Source organism: Lepisosteus platostomus, chromosome 14 (assembly GCF_059453375.1).
Source record: "Lepisosteus platostomus isolate fLepPlt1 chromosome 14, fLepPlt1.hap1, whole genome shotgun sequence".
Taxonomy (NCBI): Eukaryota; Metazoa; Chordata; class Actinopteri; order Semionotiformes; family Lepisosteidae; genus Lepisosteus; species Lepisosteus platostomus.
The window spans coordinates 37,741,452-37,765,637 of NC_142624.1; the positions used below are offsets into that span (position 1 = coordinate 37,741,452).

Genomic DNA, 24,186 nt, shown 5'->3' on the forward strand with positions numbered 1-24,186 from the left:
AAAAAAACAAACAAAAAGTATTTATTTCTTGGAGTATTTAATGTACCCATTTCTGTATGTTAAAGTAAAAAAAAACATTTACTGTTGTTCTTAATTGTAACATGTAAATGACTACCTTAAAAACATTACAATACACAAAATAAATGGTACAAAATACATTTACAGAATGTTTAAAAATGACATATAAAAATTCTTAACATTTTTAGTGTTCATTTAGACATTATTATACTTTTTTACTGCAGAAACGTTGTTTTGGAGTGACACCTGGAGATGAAGAATCTGAAACTGATTTGATTTTAACAGAAGTTAAAATTCAGATAATTAAAATAGTACCTAATTTTCTTATTCTAAACACTGATAACCTCTCTTTAATAGAAAATATTAGATGTACACTTTGTCTGTACCAAGAAGAGACTCATTCTGGTCTTTTCTTGCAAGCTAATGCCATGTTACTGATACCAATTTATTTTTCATTTAAGATTCAGTACCCAGGGGTCTCAGATTTTTTTCGATGATGCATCTAGAAACTATTTCACACATTTTGCATCCAGGGAGATATTTTCATCAATTTGGCCTGTTGTTTCATCTTACCCTCTAACTGTAGTTAAGCTTTTTATTTACAGTAACAGCAAAGTGTGAAGGAAGGGCAACGGGATAGTGGAAAGCCTATGAGTGGAACAGAGAAATTCTGCAATTTGAAACACACTGCACAAAATGGAGCCCCCTGGCACTGACATAATGAAATTGCTGTTTCTACACTTGTAAAATCTAGGTAAACTGGCGCATCAGACAGATGTTTAACTGTGCAGTGGGCTGGACAGCCTTCCTGGTACAAATCAACAGCATTGGACTGTAGCGCAGTGGCATGGACACCATTGATGGGATTTGTATTGGCAGGAACCAAGTGAAGTGAAGGCTTTGTGTGGGTGAATCCCCAGCCTGCACCATCCACATACAAGCCACCCGCTGAGAGACATCACTGAGGGGCTGCCTGGCTTTTACCACTTTCTACCATCATTGTTTACTTCTCACTGTGTTACTACCGAGTCCCCTGTCAGTCAGCTGACACTTCTCATCGCCCTTTCTTTCAGTTCTAAATGTCCCACCTTAGGGCAGCCAGGTGGCGCAGTGGTTGGCGTTACTGCCTCACAGGGCTGGGGCCCTGGGTTGAAGTCCTGAGGTGCTCTCTGTGTCGAGTTTGTATGTTCTCGTGTTTGCCTGAGCTTCCTCCAGGTGCTCTGGGTTCCTCCCACAGTCCAAAGACACACTGTGGGTTAGCTGTCTTCTGGGTGAAATTGGCTCCCTGGTGGGAGTGTGTGTGTTGGTGTCTGTGTGTGTCCTGTGATGGACTAGCATCAATGGTGTTCCCTGCATTGTGCCCATTGCTTGCCGTTATAGGCTCTGTCTCCCCCCATGATGCTGTATTGGAGAAAAGCGGATAGAAAATGGAGGGATGTCCAAATGACATCCCTCCATTAGGGCGGAGCGGTGGCTCTGTGGCTAAGGATCTGCGCCTGTGACTGGAAGGTTGCCGGTTCAAATCCTGCGGCCGGCAGAGGAATCCTACTCCGTTGGGCCCCTGAGCAAGGCCCTTAACCCTAACTGCTCCAGGGGCGCCGTACAATGGCAGACCCTGCGCTCTGACCCCAAGCTTCTCCCTGTCTGTGTGTCTGTGTCTCCATGGAGAAAAGCTGGGGTATGCGAAAAGACGAATTCCTAATGCAAGAAATTGTATAGGGCTAATAAAGAAACATTATAAACATGAGTTCACACAGTATGGTTATGGGTCCCAGGATGGTCCTTCACTTCTTTACGTAGGGAACCGTGGAGGCTGGGGGTTTCAGAGGGCCTGCAGGCCTGGAGAGGTTTCCATTGGCTGGAGTTTTTGGGTCAGATGGGGCAGCTGGCTCCCTGGGTCTGTCTGTGTTCGCAGGCTGGTCGCCCTGGGCTCGGTTCTGCTTCTCCTTCTCCAGGGCCTTCTCCATCTCGGTGTAGTAATCCAGCGCCTTCCGCACGGGGTCAATGATGTGTTGCTAAGGACAAGGGGCAAGGAAGCAGCAGTGGGACAGAGAGTAGAACCGATTACTGAGGAGGGCAGTTTATTTTGAGTGCCACAGTAAGACACTGTCAGGACGATTAAGTTAAAAAACGCTCCATCAAAACATCTGCACACATTGTAATATTCCGATTTGCTATTTGCATTTGCAGGCAAAATGTTTATCAGAGAGCATCATTAGGAAGCTCTTGTATGTTTTTTTTTGCCTTGTAGTTTTTAATTCATTTTAAAGCTACATCATTTCAATGTGTCATATAGCATGATTGTATATACTGTACTTGTCTTAATGCTTTGATCCAGGTGGACTACAGAAAATGGTACCATTGTGTGCAATCATTTCAGCATTTGCACAGGGGTAGTAATTGTTTGGCGTTACTCTTGTCTTGCAGCATCCACAGGAAAGGTAGTAAAAAAGAGGCTGTCAGTCACAGTATTTGGCAATGTGTAAAAGTACATCTGTAAACACTAAACACAGGGCCTTGTGCTGGAGAAGTAAATGCAAGAGATGGTTCTCCTTACCTCCAGGCTGGGAAAGAGGTTTGCCAGCTCTATAAATAGAGGTAGCAAGACAAAGCGGATGAAGCCGGTCTGCGAGGAAGGCTTGGTCACCTTGTCTCTATCCATAAATGGGGTTACAGGGAGACCTTCCAGCTTTTCCATGTCGCTCTGAAACAGTAATATGTCTGGAGTCACATGTTCTGTAAGCCAGAAAGTGCTTACCAGCCTTGTTTGGAGAAAATATTGCGTGAAAAAGGTTAGCTAACCATCTAATGTGTTGTCTGTTTTGGACACAGTGAGATCATTAAAAAATTATTTGATCTTAGGAGTTTTTCCTATTCTTAGTAGTAGTGATCTTGATCTCATTATAGTAGTCAAAATAAAACCACAAAGCAACCTTTTTTCTAACCAAAATAGAAATGTATGTTGTTCTTTTGCTGATACATGCACCACAAACAGAAGTTATATTGTTAGAAGGAGAACTCTTCAATGCTGTATCAAGCACAGTGAAGCAAGGGTGATTGTCCTGTTTTCCTGCCAGACGTCTACTGCATGAGCATTTATGTTAAACTGTGCAATTAAGCACAAGACCAAGCTACCAAACACTATTATTTGTCTCTTTTCCATTTTCTGGTGGGTGTTGTGAAAATCTTGTTTGTTGAAATCACACACTTTCATTATGCAAGTGATGGACTGGACACTGGACAAAGAAACAGCTGACACTCCGAAGCATGTGTGCTTGACAGGGGGGCACTGTACTGAATGAGACAGTGAAAACAATCTGTCATTTTTTTTGGTATTGCGCCCATTGCAGCACTTTGCCACAGAGTGCTTTACAGATTTAGCAGGAAACAGAACCGCCAGAAAAAAATACTGTAAGTGGTTGTAGGATTTCAATAGGCGCAAAAATATAGTCTAAATAATGCTATTTTGGACCATTAGTACTAGCAGAAAAAGTAGTAAATACAAGTAAAGAAAGATGTCTGTCTCACTCTTTAATTATGGTGCTGGGTTCCTACTGATTCCACTGTAACTTCTAACAACAGGTTCCTCTATTGAGAATAGGGCTGAACATAGTGTGTAGGGTTCCAGCAGGAACATATCATTTGATTCTCACGCAACAGGGCTCTGACCAGTGCAGGTCACTTATTCAGGCTTACCTGGTTAAAGAACTCCTGCAGTAGGCAGTCCAACCATGGCTCTGCGACGTCCATGGGCCGAGCTTCGTTAGAGATATCGCTGACTTTGATCATGATCATCATCAGCTGCAAGTCAACACCAAATACGTGAGCAGGGCTGACCCAATAGTGCACATACAGCATCACTGTGCCTGTGATTTCAACAAGGTCTGAGCTCTTGGCTCAGATTACATCAGACTTGTACAAACCTTTGATTGTGCTTGACTGAAGGCCTTTGTCCCGTCACCTAGTGCTAGATCTGACATTGACAATTGCTTGATGGGTTAAAGTTTTCATCTAATCTAGGCTATAATTAGACCAATGACACATTTGTATTAAATATCTGCAGGCACACCACATATTTCACCTTAATTTCTGCATTCTTTCAGGCTAGGACATTTCTCACCAAAGCCTTACCTGGTCAAAGTTGTGGATTTCTGTCTCCATGTGTCCTCTTAAAACTAATTTTGTCCGTTTTGTCCAAAACCACAGCAAAAATAAATAAGATGACATTTGCATTTGCAGGAAACTCGGTCACATTACTCACAACGTCTTTGTGGTCCTTGTTAGTGAAGTCAAATTCTGGCAGGATGGACTTGAACTTGTTCAGGATCTCGTTGTGTCTTGCCATGTCTGTAGCAAGTATGCACCTGGAATGGAAATCAGGAACTCCTGGATCACTCTCTCATAAGAACGCATGGGTCTTACAATGAAACACACCCCCTAGCTGTTTCGGCACTGATATTGCATGGATGCATTCAAAGATCCATGATTAATACAGTATAAGTCGAAAAGTGTTTTTTAACATGGAGTTTACAACCAAAGTTCAGGAGAGATGACAGCAGCCAAATTCAACCTCATCTTGGCTGCCATAACTTGTAATCATTCCTGATATCTTTTCATATTAAAAAATATAAATAGGTAAGCCCCCATCTCTCCTGCACATTTGTCTTCTGTCTCTCCTCCACCCCTGCTCCTCCTGTGCAGCTGCCCCTTGGTCACCCTTCTCTCTGCAGGGGGTCCCAGCCTCCTCGTCCTACAGCCAGTGTCCAGCCCTGAGCCAAGCTGGTCGAGCCAAGTCTCAATGTGACTAAGCTCTCAATACACTAAGTACTTGGGTGCTATTATTCCTCATGCATTAGAGAGGCTGCTGTGATCTCAACACCTGTCATTCTCCGTGCCCATCCCAGTACAGCACTGGGTCCAATACTGTGAGTGGAATGGCTGAAACACCATTTCCAGTGGCTGGGGTGGCACGAACATGTCGAAGAAGCTTGAACCAGAGAGAATTAAGCAGAATTAAGCAGTTAGCAGGAGGTCATTCATTAGGAAGCCTTACTTGATCATTCCTTCTCTTATCCTTTTATATTGTTCTGTTGAAAGATTTCTAAAAATATTGTTTTCCGTCTGTGAAGACAAAAATTAAATATACAAGGACAAAAAAAGTAAATGCAGTTATTTTACATTTCTTAAGTCTTCATACAGTATGAACATTTATTCTATGGTTTTCCTCTGTCATTGTACGGCTTCTAATATAAAGCTTTCATTATATGTCATACAGTATATGGAAATGACAATTTCCATCCATTTACAAACCTTTTCAAGGATTTCAAAAGCCACTGCACAATGATGATTCTCTAATGGTGAAATGTCATTATACCTCAGTGCCAGTTCTGTACGTGCATTGATCTAAAAGAAAAAAAAGGCACAATTTTATGTCAGCACTGTAAGATTAATAAAAAAGAGTGGCGTTTTAAAACTGGAGATTCAGTATTGTTTGATCAGGCTCCTCAAATATAATCCTGCAGGAGGGAATGGTACATTTTTCATATGTAATTCCTACATCAGTGATTTATAAAAAGGTGCAACATGCTGTATGTATTTACTCTGAAACAAGAATTAACTTTTCCGTAGCAGTGAAAATGAAGACATTTGATGTGTGAGGTACTATAGAAGGCAAAAGCTTTGGAAGTAGCATCACGCCCTTCACTGAACAAATGTAAAGGTTCTCAGATATACATGCCAGTGAAAATGTCTTCCCTTTATCTGAAAGTCTGGGCATGGCAGACTGAGAATGAGAAGTTCATCATAAGGCATGTGCTCTTTAGCATTGCTCAGTCTTGCAGAGAAGCGAGAATTGTCTCCTGTGTGTTTTTGTTCTTGAAACACCTGCCTGATAAGCATTGTTGTAGCCAGTATGGTCTAAATCATGACAGACAGCAGATGTCATCATAGTCAAGAGGTCGATGTCATCAAATTTGCTTCTAAGATCAGTCAGCCATATTAAACCATACATCTGGAAGTGAGCAGAGAGAACAACATCAGATTTGTATTCCAAAGGACTGTTCAATGGGACACTGTGTTTGATTAGTTCCCTACAGTTCTTCAGGTCTTAGTACAAAGACAGATTTGTATCTAAGTGTGCATGCTTTGTTGAAGGTAAGAGGAATTCAACCGGAATTTCAATTATAAATCAGGTACTACCTTAACATGACTCAGACACATACAGTAGAACTGTCATTAGCAGGTAGAAGACCACTTAAAACTGCTATCTTGTTCTTGACACCTCAACATGTATACATGGGTCTGTGACATTGTAAGAGCATGAGAAAGGTATAAACAAGAGGAGGCCATTCAGCCCATGGAGCTCATTTGGTTTCTCAGTAGCGAATTGATCCAAGGATCTCATCTGGCTGCTCCTGACAGAAAGCATGGTATCGAACTGATCATCGTGGCAGGGCAGCTCGTCCCAGCCTGCCACAAGCCACGTACTGTCTGGATGGAACATCCATTTTAACAAGTGACAAGGCTGTCAGACAAGGAAAAAAAAAGATTTTAGAATGGCTTAGTGTTAGTTAGAGTTAGACCTAACAAACCGAAAATGTATTATAATACAATAATATCTCTGTAGGTTTTTTAATTTCCCATTTCGGCCCGCTGATAAGAACTTTAAAATGTCGAAACGCCTTACCATCTGAGTTACACAAAAGCAGTGCTTGAAGTTGTGGAAGGGGATATTGTTGTAGCGCCGGTAGACCTTGTACAGAAACTCTTGCAGCACTTCCAGTTCAATATTGAACTTGGTCATAAAGTCCAGGTCGGTGTACATCACTCGCAGCAGCACCATGATTTCTGCATCTTCCCATTGCCTGTAACCACATTAACCACAGACACAGTGTGAGACAGAGCAGCCCTGTCTGGACCACATTCCCCAGAAACCTCTGGGGGGAATGAGCTGCTGCTCACAGTCAGCTGACCCGACGCTGGAAGACAACTGGTCGGGTGAAATTTCCAAAACCAGGAAGCAGAGGTTCTCTGTGCTGGTCAGTCTGCTGTATGGAAGCACAGGGTGGGCCTGGAACTGAGTTTTGTGAGAGGCTAAATGTTTTGAAGCAGGTGAGCAGTTAAGCCACTCAGTATGACAGTTACAGACTTTGTGAAGACATTTAGTCAGTAGCTCGGATGGAGCCTAGGTTTTATTTTGGTGTTTGTTTTTTGTCCGATGTGGGATTTTTGGAAGACAGAATACTTAGGCTCAGTACATTTTCTTGCTTTGATCTGACTTGCTAAAAATTGAAACTCAACTCATGCTCTTATGGCACCGCGGGGAAACAGCAGCTCTTCCTGAGAGCTGCCTTGAGGCAGCATGGAAAAACTCCACACTCTTTACACCTTTCAGACCTATACTGTCAGAAAATAATAAGAGCAAAAGAAAGATCACAGACAAAAGAAGGCCATTTGGCCAAAAAGCCCAAAACCAGGCAAGAGTCCGATTGGCAGAGGCCTTGTGCAAGGAGCTTTCATAAAATGGCAAACAGGAGAAGGGAGAGAGGGAAACCAAAGAATGCCTGTTGCCGGAGAACACTATCTCTGTGGAGATTGCTTATTAATCTATCACTTCGATCAGTCCCTAAACTCACATGTTGTAACACTCACCAGTGAGTGTTACAACGCAACTGAAGGATGTTCCAGCATCTCACAAAAGGATTATGCAACAAGTCTGATATAAAAGATATAAAGGGACCCTCATTGTGTCACCAGCTGCAAGCTCTTTCAAAATGTTAATATACTCTAGGTTTTCTTGAGCCCTGCTCACTTTACTTGCTTGGTAGATATTAATTCTTTGAAGTATACACAAAGATGGAAAAGAGTAACTAATTACAAAACCACTATCTTGTTCTTAAATAGTAATTTAGCCCGTCACTTTAAACCTATTTATTTTCTGTGATATTTAACTGTTGAGCTTGGAAACAGTTGCGATGAATCAACATCAATCCTTCCACTTACACAACAGCAGAAATCAGATCAAAAGCATAAATTAGCCCTGGACTTGTAATGCGTTTCCTAGGCCTGGCGTTTGGAGTTAACGAGCTCTGCCTGAGTTTCACATGAATGCAACAGGTGCAGCCTCCAGTTCCACTCCATAGAGCCGTCCTGGAAACCACAGCACCTTCTAACAATGGCTCAAGAGCTCCATCTGCTCTCTCACCACAGCGCTTTTAACTTCTCATCTCTGGGAGCCGCGCTTTCAAGAAAAATGGAGAAGCGGCAATTAATTAGACTGCTTCATGTGTCGGAGCTGTATTACACCTGAAAGAAACTGTTTAACTGAAGTATTTTCCCCAGCAGAATGTACAGGGATATCAATCGGCGTATACTCAGTGATCCTCAGGCTTCATAATATCATAAGAAGGTTCAATAACACACATTTCAGAGTCAGCCCAGCAACGGTGTGAAACAAAACATGACTGAACACGTGATGTGCATCAGATACCTGCTTTTCTTACTCAGCTTAATGAGGTCCCTGCAGATGATGCCAATTTCTTTTTTTTTTTAAAGAAATTGTATTGTGAGAAGTTCTGAAAAGTATAACAAGACTGTGATGCCCTGATGAGCTCCAGTGCACCTGCACCACATTCCACACCTGGAAGGAGCTCGTCAGGGCCATCTAAAACAAGGTATTTCCTCTATTAATCCATTTATTGCTCAATAAACTCATTAAAAACTGACTCTGGTAATTACCCACTTGCCGCACCCTGTTTTTCATCTGCGGGCATGGCATAACAAAAAAACGAAATACTAAAAACTGAGGAACATAAAAAACAACACAGAATACAAAGAAACGCCTAATAAAATGAACTCAAAAGAAAAACCAACAGATAAGTCCAACCAAAAACAGTTCAAACTTGCTTATACCTTTCTGCAGATTTTTTTATAGAAACACGAAACGAGCTGAAATCCATGGTAACATCAATCACAGGCACTTTGGGTGTGTAGAACAATCAGGGATGTGTACAAAACTCAGTCTTTCTAAAAATATTCAAGGAAGGAATCGTTCTACAGCAACTGTCCTGTAGAATAAATCCTCTCAATTGTAATAGAGGAGATCATCCCACTGAGCCAGCTCTGAGCCAGCTCTTGAAAAAGGGCACAATGACTGATTTCCATTTTTTTAAAATTATTTTTTGGCCACCTCTGTTCTGTGCTGGTTGTTCTTTCCTTGTTAGTCTGAGAGATGACAATGAAGAACCAGAGTGCTAGCTCATGATCTGGGGCTATATTCTTCCCAAAACCATTGAGTACCGCAAAACTATTCCTACCCCAGAACTTCCTCTCATAGTGTCCCATAACCTGGGACAGAGCCAAAGGAGATGTGTAGGAGTGCCTTCAGAAGATCAGCTGTCGACGAAGCTGATTTCTACCTGGAAGTATAAAAAGAAACTAACATGCCCAATACAAGACGGGCTTATCCATGTCTCTTGTCAGATTTTCTGGGACATCAGAGCACACGTGAAGGGTCTGCATGTGCACTATCTCCAGTTTCTTATTTTGTTTTGTTCATCAAGTTCCCAGAAAGATTTGTAAAAGAAACAGAGTCCTCTTGACAATGTATTGATTGGTGCAAACAGGAAGTACCTTTGTCTGAGAGGAAACAACAATGTCAACACTGGCACCTGGAACAAGCAGTAGCTCAACTCAAGAGCCCAGTTTATCTTTTAAAACGTCAGAAAGCAGATCACTGACACTGGCCTGAAACACAACGAGTGACTCTGGTGGAAGAGCAGACAATTGATAAAGCAAGTTAAGGACAAGGAGACTCAGTAAGCCTTCTGATTGTATAGAACAGAGAAGTACAAAAGATGTAAAAGGGCTTACCAGTTATCAAAGGTAGGAGTCTTGAGGTATTGTTTTACCTCCTCTGTGACCTCCAGAGAGCTGTAGAAAAACTCCAGTTACAATTCTGTCTATGCAGGATAAAGTACAAACTGAACTCCGTAACTGAAAACAGCACCCAAAGAATAATTCAGATAAGGAACAAAATACATCCACTCCCGCAGTACCTACTCGATATGTCCGATTAGGATGTTTTTATAATTGATTGCACTGTGGACTCATTCCAGATTATACGAGTGTGGGTTTTATAGGATACGATCTGCTTATTTCTGACTGCCGGAGGTGCGGCTCCTCGGATGCAGTAGTGGTGCACTTGCCTCATCTGCAGGAACGTTTCTCTGACGCGCTCACACTCCTCTCTGGTCTTGCGCAGCGCTCTCTTGTGGTAAAACGGCGAGGGCTTGTGTGTCCCCTCCGACAGCTCCTTGAAAAGCCCCAGCCAGCTCAGGTGCTCCACACTCTGGGGGGAGATTCGCAGCTTTGTTACTGGGCGGACAGGGACAGACCGTGCAGGACAGACACGCGGTCTCGCTTCCCCTCCGTCTCCCCACCTCAAGCTTCTCCCGGAAAGATTCTACTTGGCTCTTCATTTCAAGCACAACGGAGGGAGTCTCGCCAGCCTCCACCAGGATCTTCTTTTCCAGGCTCTGTAACCTGGGATCAGTAATTAAATAATTAATTTGTGTGGTCTGAAATTTAACAACTGAAGACGCAGCGATTCTCTTTGTCTGGTTGAAATTACTTTGACAAAACAGGCAGAATGCAAGGCTATGTGAGGGGAGGGGGAAGGTCTCAGAAAACATCAGCTTACTCGCTTTTATGAGGTGCTGTTTAGGCCATTATTCAAACTTTACCTCTCACACACACACAATGCTCTCACACTCACTAGTTTTGCCTCTCACATTCACATTGTGAAGGAGTGTGTTAGGTATATGTGCGATGTAAAACTAGTGAATGTGAGAGCATTTTGTGTGTATGTGAGAGGTAAAATAGAGAGTGTGAGAGCAATCTGTGTGTGTATGAGAGGTAGAGGTTGAATAATGGCCTAAATGGCACCTCATCCGCTTTTCTAATGTTGAATGTGAATGAAAAATATTTTTCAGAATGAAGACTAAGCAAGAACATTCACATAGAAGGGATGACATTGAAAGAGAAATAAAACATTGTAAAAGACGGTGAATGTATCTTCTGTTACATGAACACACTGCACTGGGATGCGTTCGTGTCTTGCTCAGTCTCTGACAAAAGGTAAGGTAATTCTGCAATACATCTGCAATCTACCTGACAACAATGAGAAACACAGGCCATTAAGGGTCCAAAGCCACAAACAAGTTTCTAAAGGAATATTTCTCAATAATTAGCCACTGAAGGATAACGATGCCTTTATTGCCTTGGTTCAAGTGCCTCGCTCTTCAGAGTAGCAGTCATTAGGAGCTCCTGACAAAAGCTCTGCTGTCGTCATCTGGAACAGACTGTAAAACCGGTGGCACACAGCTTCCTCCGAGGCTCCACTCACAGCTGCTGGCTACCTGATGAAAAGGCTTCCTGCACGAAAATCTGGCTTGTTTTCAATTTCACTTTGATTGTGCTTCCTTTCCTAGAGCATTTCAGCTACCACTACACCTTCAGGAAGCGATAATGTGGCTGATCAGATAAAGGACCGCCGCAGGCACTGCTCGTACCTTGAGTGAGATACGTTTTCACTGAAACGGTGAGCGTACCTTTTTTCCATAGAAGAAAGATCAAATCCCAGAACTGTAGCAAGGTCTGCACCTGTAACATTAACACCTGTGAATTTTATAGAAGGCAAAGGCTGTAGAACTTGATTGTTGTAAGAGCATTTAAGCTCTTTATTGGTGTCAGAGCACAGAGATATGTAGGACTGCTTAAATTAATAAATCATTGAACAATATACATCAAGTGCCAAATAATCACAGCCTTTATTGTTGCACACAATCAGATGGTATAAGGTATAATCTGACATTACATTAAATATTTCCATAACCTCCTGATTATATATACTATATAATACTACGCTGACATGGTTTCTTTACATAATGTGTGCCACAAGTCTTGTGATAATGTTCTGATGTTAACATTTCATGACAGCTGCCCAGGCTTCACTGTGCTCTGTTTTTCAGTCTACACAGCTTCCTCTTGTTTCTGCCCTGGAAGAAATCACAGGCTCACTGTTACAATCGGCAGCCACTACTTCCAGCTTGTAGCAGCTCTGGGGGGTGTTGGGCTCCAGGCCGGGGGAGATGTTGATGATGTTCCCTTTGGTGTTGTACAGCTTCAGGATGTCATAAGGTCCTGCTTCAGCTGCTGCTCGGAATAAGTCTGGAAGCGAATAAGAAACGAAAAGCAGAAAGATCCCACATTGGGAAATGGTGTCATAAACAAAAAACATCACATAATCAAAAGTAGATGAACTGTCTCACAACTGGCCAGGGTGTAGTCCAGCCAACAGCTCTGCGCAGAACAGATAGCACCCATGTTGCCGTCTTTCCATTGTATGCTACATCTGAGACACTCCTGTTCATTCTGTCCCTACAGAGATGCATGGTCCACATCGTCTGCTCTCTATAAAACCTGCACTGTGCACTGTTCATTTACCAGTTTCTTCCATTCTTGCTCACACAATGCTCTGAAAAGATAATGATATTAGACCACAAGCAGCGCTGCACACAGGAGGATGTCATTTGGCCCATCAGGCCTGTTTGTTGTTATTTGATTCCAGGATCTCGCCCAGTTGTTTCTTGACAGAAGCCAGAGTATCACCTTCAACATCATGGCTGGGTAGCTTGTTGGATACTCTGGGTACCTGCTTCAACAACACGCTTTCGCTGAAAGCTTTTGGGTGATGTCGGCCACGGGAAGACGGGGCTCTAAGAAAATGCACTTCACTACAAGATGGAAAAATACTGCAGCTACTGGGTCACCCTCTTGAAATATCTGGAGTTCTGGTCTTAATTAATTAGGAAACGATGGTCCCTTCTTCATGTGATTTTATTTATAAAATTCTAATCTGACCTTTCTGGTCTTGGTGCTGTTGAAAGGTTTACATCTGACCTAGTCTACAACTGTCTTTTGCTTTATTCTTCAGTATATTTCAGATTGTTGATTTTGGTGTGCCTAATTTCTGTGCTGTGGTTCTGAATAAAGATTTTGGTTAAAAAAACCAAGCATGAAAATTGCCTTCTTTTCTTCAACAAAAAGTTCTTTGGTTTTGATTCAACTTCAGACTCCAGTCACTAAAGTCAAAGCCAGGGTGATAGGATGTTCTCTCAAAATAAAGAGGGTCAACGCTATCAATTTGTTTGATTGGCTCGAGAGAGTAGAACTGAATTTACTTTTTTTTTAAATACTGAGGAATTGCACTTATTAGTCACATTGTTTTTAGTGAATTTTAGTGAAAATTCAATTTTAGACTTCTATGATTCATTAAGAGGAGACTGTATATACTGTATTAGTCCTGGTGTATAAAGTATTACTGCATTTGAGTGTAGTATTAAACATTTAAAGTCAATTGAGATATATGCTTCCTAATTTCATCTTCATGTCAGAGAATGATTCATGATGAAATATTTGTAAAGGTAAAGAGGTTAGCGATATGAACTTATATGAACTCATTAGGTTTTTAAAGCAGGAAACTGATAAACAGCCTATTGGCAATAACAGAGGATAAATGCAGTTGGTAGCTACCTTTCCTGATATCCAGTCCTGCCCTGACATTTCCTTCTATTCACAACAGAGCCCTCCTGGGGATCGCTTGGTTTCCAGGCTAGCTCATAATGAGCTTAACCACACCGAATTAGTTCATTACAGCCACTAGTATTTCACCTGCCAAATTACTAAGACCTTTACTGATTAAGAAATATGAGTATGGAGAACAAAAGAAAATGCCTTAAACCCTAGGGCTAGCAAAGGCCTCAAGAAGAATATTTTAGGGCAGCATCATGTCCCTAATGGAGTTCGGGGGTTTCTTCCTACTTAAAGCAGGGTGTCAATAATGTCAGAGTGTCAAATGCTGGAAACAGGCAGAGGACACTGGGGACAGACTGAGGACACTGGGGACAGTCCAAGCACACTGGGGACAGTCCAAGGACACTGGGGACATTATACTGTTTGTCCCTCCAGGTGAAGGTAGAAGAAGGGCTGGGGTATAAGAGTCCCATCTTATAACCTTGCATTTCCAGCTTTAATGTCTACATCTAGATATACTGTATATCTATTTCTACGGTGCTTTGCAAATAAATTCAGATCCTTTCACAGCTCCACATTGCTTTAAAGCGTGACACTTTGAAGTAGCAAATGATAGCTGTTTTGTTCACAACCTGCACCAAACATTCAAAGCAAAACAAACAGAAAAAAAGTAAATAATGTAGATAAAATAAAAATGGAAATTTCACGACTGCATAAGTTTTTAAATCCTTTACAACAAAGCATATACTGTAAGTGAGAATCAGTGCAAAGAAATATTGAGTTCATAGCTCTGAATCATTATACAATCATCATATTGCAGTTTTTAATAAAATACTAAAGATTAAAAATGTGTAGGCATATTATTGTTATTTTCACATTTGTCATGATGTTAATCCTAACATTTTAATGGAAGCGACGGGAAAATGTTTCCTTCCTTTTACAGTAGGTATTTAAAGGGTTCATTACTTTTGAATGGGGAAGTACCTTTTTATATTCCAAATGGCAGAACAATGTGAATATAGAAAACAAGTATTCGACCAGTTTTAACCGCCTCTGAATGCTGAAAACTGGCAAAATGAAAGACAGTAAAAAAATCTGTTGCCAGTTGACTGGCCTTCCCACTTCATCTGCATCACTTCTTTGTGGGTATACTAGGACATGAAAAAAAAAGTCTCTTTTATAAAAAATGTATGACAGATTGTTCAGGTGGACCAAGAAAAAATAATGTGCTTTTATTGAATTTTCCATCAATTAGTGCCACGTAAAAACACAGCAGGGACAATTCAAAAAGATTGAAATAGAATAATGTTCAGAAAGGAAGATAAGAACCTTAGAATAAACACAGCCATTTTTACACTACTCCCTTCCATCCTAACAGCTGTGCTATGGTAAATAAAAGGATTCTTTCTACAACCTGCATTCAAACCTTCTTGGGCAAACTCCAGACAATGCTGTTCACATGGATCATATTGAGAAGCTATACATAGCGCGTCCAATAATTGCTATCAAAAGGCAGGTACTGCTGTGTTTGACAGGAACACTCAACAGCAAATAGGTAACATTCATACTTTCATGTATGTATGGGTTGAATGTATTCATCCAGACCTGTGAACACAAATATGTTTTTCAGCACAAGCTACATGTCCTAGGAATTTCAGCACACGATGTGCCATTTTAGCAGAGCTATTCTTAGATTTTACAACAAGAGAGTACTGTCGCAAACTAAAGCCTTTTTACAAATTAAATTAAAACTGAGACTAAACACAAAAAAGTGGTTTCTCTAAATTTCAGTGTTGCAGCTGAAAGATACAAAAGATTTAATGTCACAACAAAACACTACAAAATGTGCTGAAAACAAATAAAATAGAGAGGAGATAAATCCATGCTAGGACAGAAGTATTTGGGAAGCTGTCCACACTCTTTGCTTCCTGGACCACTGGTGGTCTTCCTTGTGTTTTATACCAGTTCTTCGCATCTTTCTGAGGATGTGTTAGGCATCTTTGTAACAGCAGCCCTGGGGATGTACAGTTAAGTGGCCAATCCATAACTCTAATCTTTTTTCAGAAACGTCTTTGAAGACCTTGCAGAAGACTTGGGTTAATTATCCTGCTGGAGTAGGAACTCCAGCCCAATTATTAAGCTCTTGTGGATCTAGATAACACCCCACAGTGCAAAACACCTCGTTATTTTGTTGCATTAATTGATGTCTCTATTATACAAAGGCCAGCCTTGCCTGTGGAAAAAAAGCAGATGTGTACTCCACTATGTTTTCAACAATAGGCGTGACAACCTTTCTCTTTCTTTCACCTCCCTGAACACAGTTTCTGTCTTAGTGAAAAACAAAATCTGTTCAGACCCTGAAATCTTGCTTCTTCAAAGTCAAATGCTTTGCGGTTTTATGTTGCCCCCTTGCTTTCTCATATGGTCTTTCATCTTGTTAAAGATTTGTTCTCTCACAGGTTTCTCATGGTAAAATGCCGGCCCATCTACCTAGGGAATTTAGCTTTGTTCTAACCGCTGTTTACATCCAACCACAAGCAAACGCTGAGGCGGCACTTGGTGAACTGTACAGCGTGATAAACACAAACACGAAAGTTTGAAGCCCGATGTCGCGTTGATCTTTATGGGGGCCTGCAATCTCGGGAAAGTTTTGCCAAAATTTCACCACGGCGACCAGAGGCTGTAACACCCTCGACCACTGTCACACAACCATTAAAGGGGCGTATCACGCCGCGCTCTGACCACTTACAGTTACAGTTTAGGATAAATAACCTTGCAAATCAGCTGGTTCACAGTCTTTGTCAAGCAGTCTTAGCTGGGCTCTGAGCCACACTGAACCAGCCTGACTGCATGTCCTTCTGTGTTCATCTCCCCCATCTTAACGTATTGTTAAGCATAGAGATTCTTTTTAGACTTCTGCGTCTCACTGAAAGCTCTTTAGCAGAAGAGGTTTATTTCTATTAATGTAAGGCAGATGTTGCAATTGACTAAACTCTGTGAGAAACCTGAGGGCAGTGGGTCATCATAACTGAATGTTCTTTCTGGGGTTGTTAAAATTAGTCATCTTATCAACAATAGATCACAGAAAGAGAAGTGTTAACTACTATAGTAGTAACACTCGAAGAAGATGAAACATTGTGTCTCTTTGCTTTTTAGGATGAAATACACTGTTACTTGTTCCTTTATAGTATTAACTATGCCCATCACAGGAGATCACATATATCAGACTTTGAAAAGGTTGCTGGGAGGAGAAAGAGTGAGTAACACAGAGCTTTGACAATATTGGCTTCTGTCATGAGAGTTATTTTTAAATAAGGTGCAAATATTGTCAGCACATTTGAGATCACACTCTCTGTTGCATCTGTAAAACATTTTTCAGTACTGGGTTTGTGCCAAGATATGCCCAAAAATGTTGTTTCCTCCCACCATATTTCTCTTTATGTGGAAGAAAAAAGGTTGAGTCTAAAAGCTCAGGATACCATATGTTGCTTCACTCCTTATGCTCTTCAATTAAATACCTCTCTGTCAAAAACACCTGTGTCTCTGTTTAAAAGGGAAAAGCAATCTGAGAAGGGATTACATTTTAAAAATTCAGATATTGATGTTTTTTCTTAGCATCCATATTGACAGAAATATGATTTTTCACAAGTCAATATTTTTTACAGTGCTTTTTATTTGATTGAACCTGACAATAGGCAAATTTTACCTAAAGCGTCTTAAAAGGAAAAAAGCAAAAAGGCCTAAAGTAATTTCCATACTTTAAAATCTTTTAAAAACCCATAAAGGCCATTCTGCTCTGTAGTCCCCCACTGTACAATCCTGTGCTGCTTCACTGGATATTTTAATCGATACATTGTTTAGTTTGGCTTGAGGTAAGCCCGTACCATGCAGAAAACATCGTTTGATTTAGAATTCAGGTTAATTGCCCGTTGCTGGGTTTTGTTTATGGGGTTGACACTGTCATTTGGAACAATGTTTATAACCGAGAATTGTTTATTTTTGTAAACCAACAGTAACGTTAACTTGTGTTCCAGAGCTCAAGAACATTTCGTGTCCAGATAAGATATTTAACATACAAATGATACTCAAGCAGGTACCCAGTGTCTGGCCACTGTGCTATACCCTCCCACTGGTTGAGTAGTCTATATTGTGTAGATTCAGTGGCCTCTAAATTCTGCTTCAGGTGTTTCCAATCGCTTCCTTCCAGTTTTCTTCTTATATTTCGCTTTTAGCTACTCTATCAGACTTCCACTATCTGTAATGGATGATCTCTAAAAATTAATAATGTGTACTGCTGTAGTAGAGAATGATACATTTGCAAAACTATTCGCAATTCGCAACACTGGTGAAATTGTGTTTATATCCGGTAATACTCAATTAAACGGGAAAAACCCGAGAAGACAGAACTGCTTTAGAGAATATGTCAGTACATCCACGTATTAGCCCCATTTTCTCAACTTTTTAAGATCTATATGTTCATCAAATATTGCTTTTATTAAATATCTTTAAAATACCAAAACTCCATTACAATTAACAGCTCGTGATCACGTCAACGTGATGAAAGTTAAGAAATCATGAGAGAGCCAAAATATGTATTAAAAGTTAACACTTTTAAAAAATATATATATCGTGTTAAAATAAACAAGCAAAAAAATTAGGCAACGCATTTTTCAGTTGCTGTAGCCGTTGGCTTGTCAAGTAAATCAAACATATTTTTAACTAATCGCTTTAAAATGCTGTGTGGGAACAGTTCGTTTCGCCGTAGACGAGTCTCATGCACTTACTGTACCTTTCACATCTTGTGCAGGACAGTCTTCTCGGAACTCAGCCTGCTCTGCTCTCCCGTTCACCGTGAAATAAATGATTTTTGCTGCCATTTGAAGAAAACAGCTTTGCGGGTGGGAATCATTCGCTCTCCGGTTCCACTGCGAACTGCTGTTGAAGACTTCAAGCATCACGTTTAAACGAGGGACACCCCTGTCCTCTCTCTCTGTTTCCAAAACACAGTCTGCATCTTCTGCAGTTTTCTTTTCAATGAAAAGATCTCCCCTCCCACCAGAAGCTGCTGCTGGATCTGGGCAGCTTCTGCAAACGTATTATTATAGTATTCCTTAAACACAACACAGTGAGCAAGCACAGTGCCATGCACAGCTGCTGCAATGCAGGTGACGAAGTTAGGTGATACCCCATAACCCCTAATCCCTAACACGTAACTACTAACCCCTAACCCTAAACCAGAGAAAATTAAATTCTACATTCTTAGCGATAAAAGAGTTCAGCACTGGAACTCAAAATCCCAAGTAAAAGCAATTAAACTTAACACCAACCCTCCAAAAGTAACCTTAACATCCCCTCCAAACCTCATCCCTTTTCCCAGGTCAGCGGATACTGGAATGAGAGGGCAGGGGACTCAGAGCTACAGAAGCAGTATCAACCGTAAACCATAACTACTGAGGCAACCTGTAACCGGCGCCTGGTCACTGCCAGACGAACACGAGACGTTGCTTCATCAGTAGCAGGGGCCCGAACAGAACTGGTGCCAAAGCAGTAGGGGCACCTCGACCAGTCGCCACTCATTTTCACAGAAATGGACTCCCTCATAGCCCAGGTATTCCTAACCCCAATCCTTCTCAAACGGAGGAGGGCATGAACTCTACCCACAACCCAGCACTAAATCTGAATTGGACCTAAACGCAGGTGGCACACAAACTTTAATCCAGCTACACTGGGGTGAAACAGGAAGGGCATGGTGTGGCTCAACACCAGTCAACCAATATTCTAGACTAAGTGTCAGAGAAACCACCGAGGGGGAGAAGAATAGGTCACTCCAGCACAGTAATCGGAAACTAAGGCGAGTGCAGGAAAGGGTTTTGGTGTGTCCCTAAAACCTGGGAACAGCAAAGCAAAACACGCTCTGTATTCACGAATCAACAAAAACCCACAAAGGAAGTGGGCGATGTTATCGACCTGACAAAACATGGAACCCAAACCTTCAGTACCATCACACAGTTTGAAGAACACAGTTAAAGGAAATTAAGGGCCGAAAAGAAGCTAACGTAGCCCAAAGAAAGCAAACAGAAAGCGGAACATATTCCACGGGGAAAGGGTCATCCCCAGAACCAAGGCAGAAATGGAGAAAGCATAGTGGACTGGGGGCAGTGCGATGACAGTTAATAAATCAGGAGACAGCCAAAAGGTTTATTGAAAGTTAACAAACTTTCTTTAAACATTTGTTCAAATAAACGAGCAAAAAAACTATGCAACACTTTTTTCAGTTGCTGTACCCGCTGGTTTGTCAAGTAAATAAAATCTTTATTTAAAAAAATCGGGTTTAAAATGTTGTGTGGGAACAGTTCATTTCGCCGTAGACGAGTCTCATGCACTTACAGTGCCTTTCACATCTTGCTGCTGAAGACCTTAATCCTCCCTGAAGACAGGGGGCGCTAAAGAAGAAGAAAGTGTCATTCCCCCCCCAAGTTGCTCTGTTCAGTTCTTGCTTTCTCTGGTACGAAGTGCAAAGAAACAACGTGGTTGTGGTGCTGCATTGAGTGGAGGAATAGGAGGAAAATAGTCCGCTTTAAAGAAAAGGTTGATCATTTTCGTCGACGATGACAGAAGGCAGCTCGGCCCCTGCTCCAGCCGCCCGGAACCTGCTCGCTCTGAATCCGAGCGAAGAGGCTGAATTTAAGAACAAAGTGCGAGAAGTGAAAAAGCGATCTAAGAAAGTAAGCGAACTCCCCCATCAAAGAAACAGAGCGTGTAGATTAAAAGGTCGAGATGAGATCAATCTGTATGTAATCGAGCGTTTTAAACTTTACGGTGTAGCCACGGAAGTCATCGAGGTCGAAATGCGCTTTTATATTTCGAAATAAAATTGTGCGGGTGCTGTTCGGGGGGTCCTGTTCGGGGCATGTGTGACATGAAGGCGAGGAGGAACACAGTAGCAGCCTACGTGTGGCGTCATGTTACTGAAGCGAGAGCATTCCCTTTAAAATGTGAAGTTATCCGCCTCTAATGTGGGCTTTTTTTGTTAAGAGTTGTGTTTGTTGTTTCCTTCACTTTCTTCCTGATTCATTTCGGCAGCACGAGAGGCTGACCCCAGGTGTGATTTACCTCGGCCACATCCCCAATGGGTTCTTCGAGCCTCAGATCCGACAGTACTTCTCCCAGTTTGGCAAAGTTCAAAGGTTACGACTGTCCAGGAGTAAAAAGGTGGGACGTTTTAGATTACAGATGTGGGTTCCGTTATATAGGCATTTCCAGAGTTCTTGCATTGCAGTGCTGTTATTAAGCTTAACAGATGCCCTTATACAGGAGAACTTACAAAATATACGCTAATACGTAAAGTAAATACGGAAAAATCAGATACTGTTGCAAAGTAAAACCGTTTCATAGTTCCATAATGAATTGTCATCTGTAATCTCTAATATATTAGTTGTTAAGGTTTTCTTTTGTTTTATGCAGTTACTGCATCAGTTAATGTCCCTGTATGTTTGTGGTCTTGCTTGAGAATATCTACGCATTTACTTTTGCAATTTGGTAATGAACAAAATTAAATTTCTGTAAATGTTTAGTGTCGTTGGAGCCGTGGTAGCTCCTGACCGGAAGGTCCCGGGTTCGATCCCAGGGAGGGGCAAGCGATGGAGCTCTGATTCCTTCCAGACGGCTCCCAGGTCCACTCAGCCTGCTTTCCACATGAGTACCGGGGGTTAATCCTTCTGGGGGTAATAGACCCGCCGGAGCGTGGTGCTGACCACATCGCCTCCACCTCCAGTGTGGGATGGTTGAGAACAATGGTGGCCCTTGCCCCCCCATTGCCCCTGGGCCTTGATGGCCTGAAAAGGGGACCTAACCTACCTGCCTTTAGTGTCACTATTGGTCATTTAACAGAACATATTAGTCCTTTAGCAAATGCAGTAGCTTTTATGCATAACGACTATTCCTTCGAAAAGGAGCACTCTTAGATTATGAGGAGCAGAGAGTGTATTTTTCAAACTGCCATTGTGAAATGAATGTTTCAATCAACTCTTCGTCCTTAAAGCATGTGAAGCTATTTAACCTATTACTCTTCTCAGTGTTCTTAATAAGGGAACAAGAATAATCATTCTTCTTCAATATACTGATTAAGGCGTGTGTGATCGAAAGATATCCATTAATTGGGCCAAAGAGCGCAACGGGGGTTCTGATGTGGGAAAACAAATGTGTGCTTTCTGACTTCATGTCTGTCCCTCGGGCAGAATACCTTTCTTCAAAGCACATGGACAAAAGGATTTTAAATGCAATTTTAAAATCCTTGCATCTGCTTGCTTTATTCATTCACCTTGTTCTTGGTTTTCAGACAGGTGGCAGCAAGGGCTATGCGTTTGTGGAATTTGAGTGCGACGAAGTGGCTAAGATAGTGGCAGATACGATGAACAATTATCTCCTGCGTGAAAGGCTCATAAAATGTAAGTAAGGGAGGGATGAAGTGTGTTTCTGGAACACTTGCGGTGATTGTGTAATGTGTATGTCCGAAAATCTCTCTTTTAAGAACAGAATTTTCTGAAAAGTCTTGACTTCTGTCCTTTTAGCCTGGGAAGTGCTAGATTATAGAAAGGGGGCGGTGTCCTTTTGGTGCCAGTTCCATTTTTCTTACATCAGTTCGGTCTCACCAGTGTGACAGGTTATTGTGGGAGCTCTGGTTGAGTTTGAGGGGGGGGTACAAAGAGATGGTTTGTTTGTTTTTTATCCACATAGAAATCACTCAGGACCGTTCCACGCACGGAGTCGGGGTGAACTTCTCTATGCCTTGCTCCGCAGGTCACGTTATCCCACCCGAAAAGGTGAAGCCGGAGCTTTTCAAAGGAAGTCAGACTCCGTTTAAGAAGCCCTCGCGCCCAGCGGTCGGACGCTACAACAGGAAGCGCACACCTCGGCAGAAGGCGCAGATGACCAGCAGACTTTTACAAAAGGAAGCAGGTTTAAGAAAAAGGCTGGCAGAGAAAGGAATAGATTATGATTTCCCGGGATTTGTAAGTCCGCTTAAAACTGCCTGAATAGCTCTATAATAAAGGTACTGCCTGTGCAGTGGTATAGTCCTAAAAACGTTCCTTGCAAAGTCTTCTCAACAGATTATTTTCCTTTTTTCTTGCTGTCTGTCTGTAGAATAAAAACGCCATCTCTGAATATAATTATCTACACTACTCGTGCAACTTTTTGGGGCCCTTTAGCATAACTCGTCTGTTAAAAAGTGATATTTAATTGCTGCTTTTCTAGTTGTTTTTAACTAAACAGGGCCTTTGTCACTGAGCTAATGCAGGGGTGTGTGGCTATCGCTTAACTCTGCTTCATCATGAAAGGGTTCTCAGAAGTTGAAATAACTGTACTGTGCTCTTAATATTTCTGAATGGTATTTTGTAAATGGCTTCATAATGTATGTTTTTTTTTCTTTTTTTAGTCTGCCCAAGTATCCAAAAAGAAGAAGACCTCTGCAGAGAATTCGGCCTCCACGACTGACAGTCTAGTATGTTGTATTAATGTGTCTTTTAAAACACGTATTGTAAAACGAGTAGGAAACATGCAAAGCTGTACAATTTAACTCTGAGACTTGCATGTATGATTCAGTCAACCAACTCAAGGCACCATAATATGAGCCCTTAGGATTGCAAAAGGTTTCTTCTCCCCGCATAGTGACAGGGAAGATTATAAGATCTAACCTGTTATCAATTTTGGTATGTTCTCTGTGACTTTTCCCTGCAACAAATTATTAATGTTCAAAGGGCATCCTGTTAGGAAGCTTTGTACTCAGTGTGTGTCTTTTTCTTTGTGTCTGTAGGATGTCACGCCAGTCTGCACACCAACTGTGTTGGAGAAAAGAAAGTCAATGAAAGTGGAGGACAGCGATGGTGATGATGAAATTATAATCAAGGCCACACCTGCACCAAAGAAGTCAAAAGGCAAAAAGAAGACGCGCTAATGAGGAACTAAAAATGGACTAATTTGGGCAATATTCAATCTTTAACCTGCTGTGGAAGTAAAAGATCTTCCCTTAAACTCTGTTTTTTAAATTGTTCCTGCAGGAGTGACTGATATTCCGCAAACAGGAAAGGAAGAAACCTTTAGAATTCATTTACTTCTCGTACTGTATTATAATAGAACAGTACAAATCACTTTGCCTTCATATTGTACAATTTGTATTCTTGTGAATGCTAGCAGTTGTATTATAAATATATGAGTTGTAATCAGGAGTGTACCAGTTACCTCTTTAAGAATAATTTAAATGATGGTTTGAGCTTCTAGCATTCCAGCATAGTGGAAGTAACTACAGGAAATGGTTAAAAAATGGAAACACAAATATGGAGTAAGTTGACAGGGTGTTTGGTCACCACATGAGGCCAGTACAACCTGTCTGCGTGGTGGCATTAGAGTCTTCCAGCACCTTGAGTTCTGCACCATTCTGCCACAAGAAAGTCATTCAGCTCATACCTGCTTGATGGAGGAGGAAGCCACTGTGTCGGGTGTTGTTTAAGAATATCTAATGCTTGAGGAGGTCCAGATCTGGTAAATGCGAATTCCATGACTTCCGGATTATCTTGA

At 41.5% G+C, this 24,186-nt stretch overlaps 2 protein-coding genes across 2 annotated transcripts; one reads left to right on the forward strand and one right to left on the reverse strand.

Moving 5' to 3' along the window:
• Nucleotides 1-20: 20 nt before the first annotated feature.
• LOC148649447 (high affinity cGMP-specific 3',5'-cyclic phosphodiesterase 9A) lies at nucleotides 21-18,937 on the reverse strand. Its single transcript, XM_088606135.1, has 14 exons — nucleotides 18,401-18,937; nucleotides 12,097-12,246; nucleotides 11,628-11,679; nucleotides 10,458-10,560; nucleotides 10,224-10,366; nucleotides 9,889-9,948; nucleotides 6,704-6,881; nucleotides 5,906-6,028; nucleotides 5,329-5,421; nucleotides 5,072-5,139; nucleotides 4,280-4,382; nucleotides 3,715-3,819; nucleotides 2,576-2,722; nucleotides 21-2,033 (listed from the first exon to the last, which is right to left on the reverse strand). Exons 1-14 carry the CDS (start codon nucleotides 18,564-18,566, stop codon nucleotides 1,803-1,805), a joined length of 1,722 nt encoding a protein of 573 aa, XP_088462261.1. The 5' UTR covers nucleotides 18,567-18,937; the 3' UTR covers nucleotides 21-1,802.
• A 1,176-nt stretch (nucleotides 18,938-20,113) lies between these two features.
• nifk (nucleolar protein interacting with the FHA domain of MKI67) lies at nucleotides 20,114-23,837 on the forward strand. Its single transcript, XM_088606139.1, has 6 exons — nucleotides 20,114-20,336; nucleotides 20,695-20,823; nucleotides 21,950-22,058; nucleotides 22,411-22,622; nucleotides 23,048-23,113; nucleotides 23,426-23,837. The coding sequence occupies exons 1-6, from the start codon at nucleotides 20,220-20,222 to the stop codon at nucleotides 23,564-23,566; spliced, it is 774 nt and encodes a 257-aa protein (XP_088462265.1). The 5' UTR covers nucleotides 20,114-20,219; the 3' UTR covers nucleotides 23,567-23,837.
• The last annotated feature ends 349 nt before the right edge of the window (nucleotides 23,838-24,186 follow it).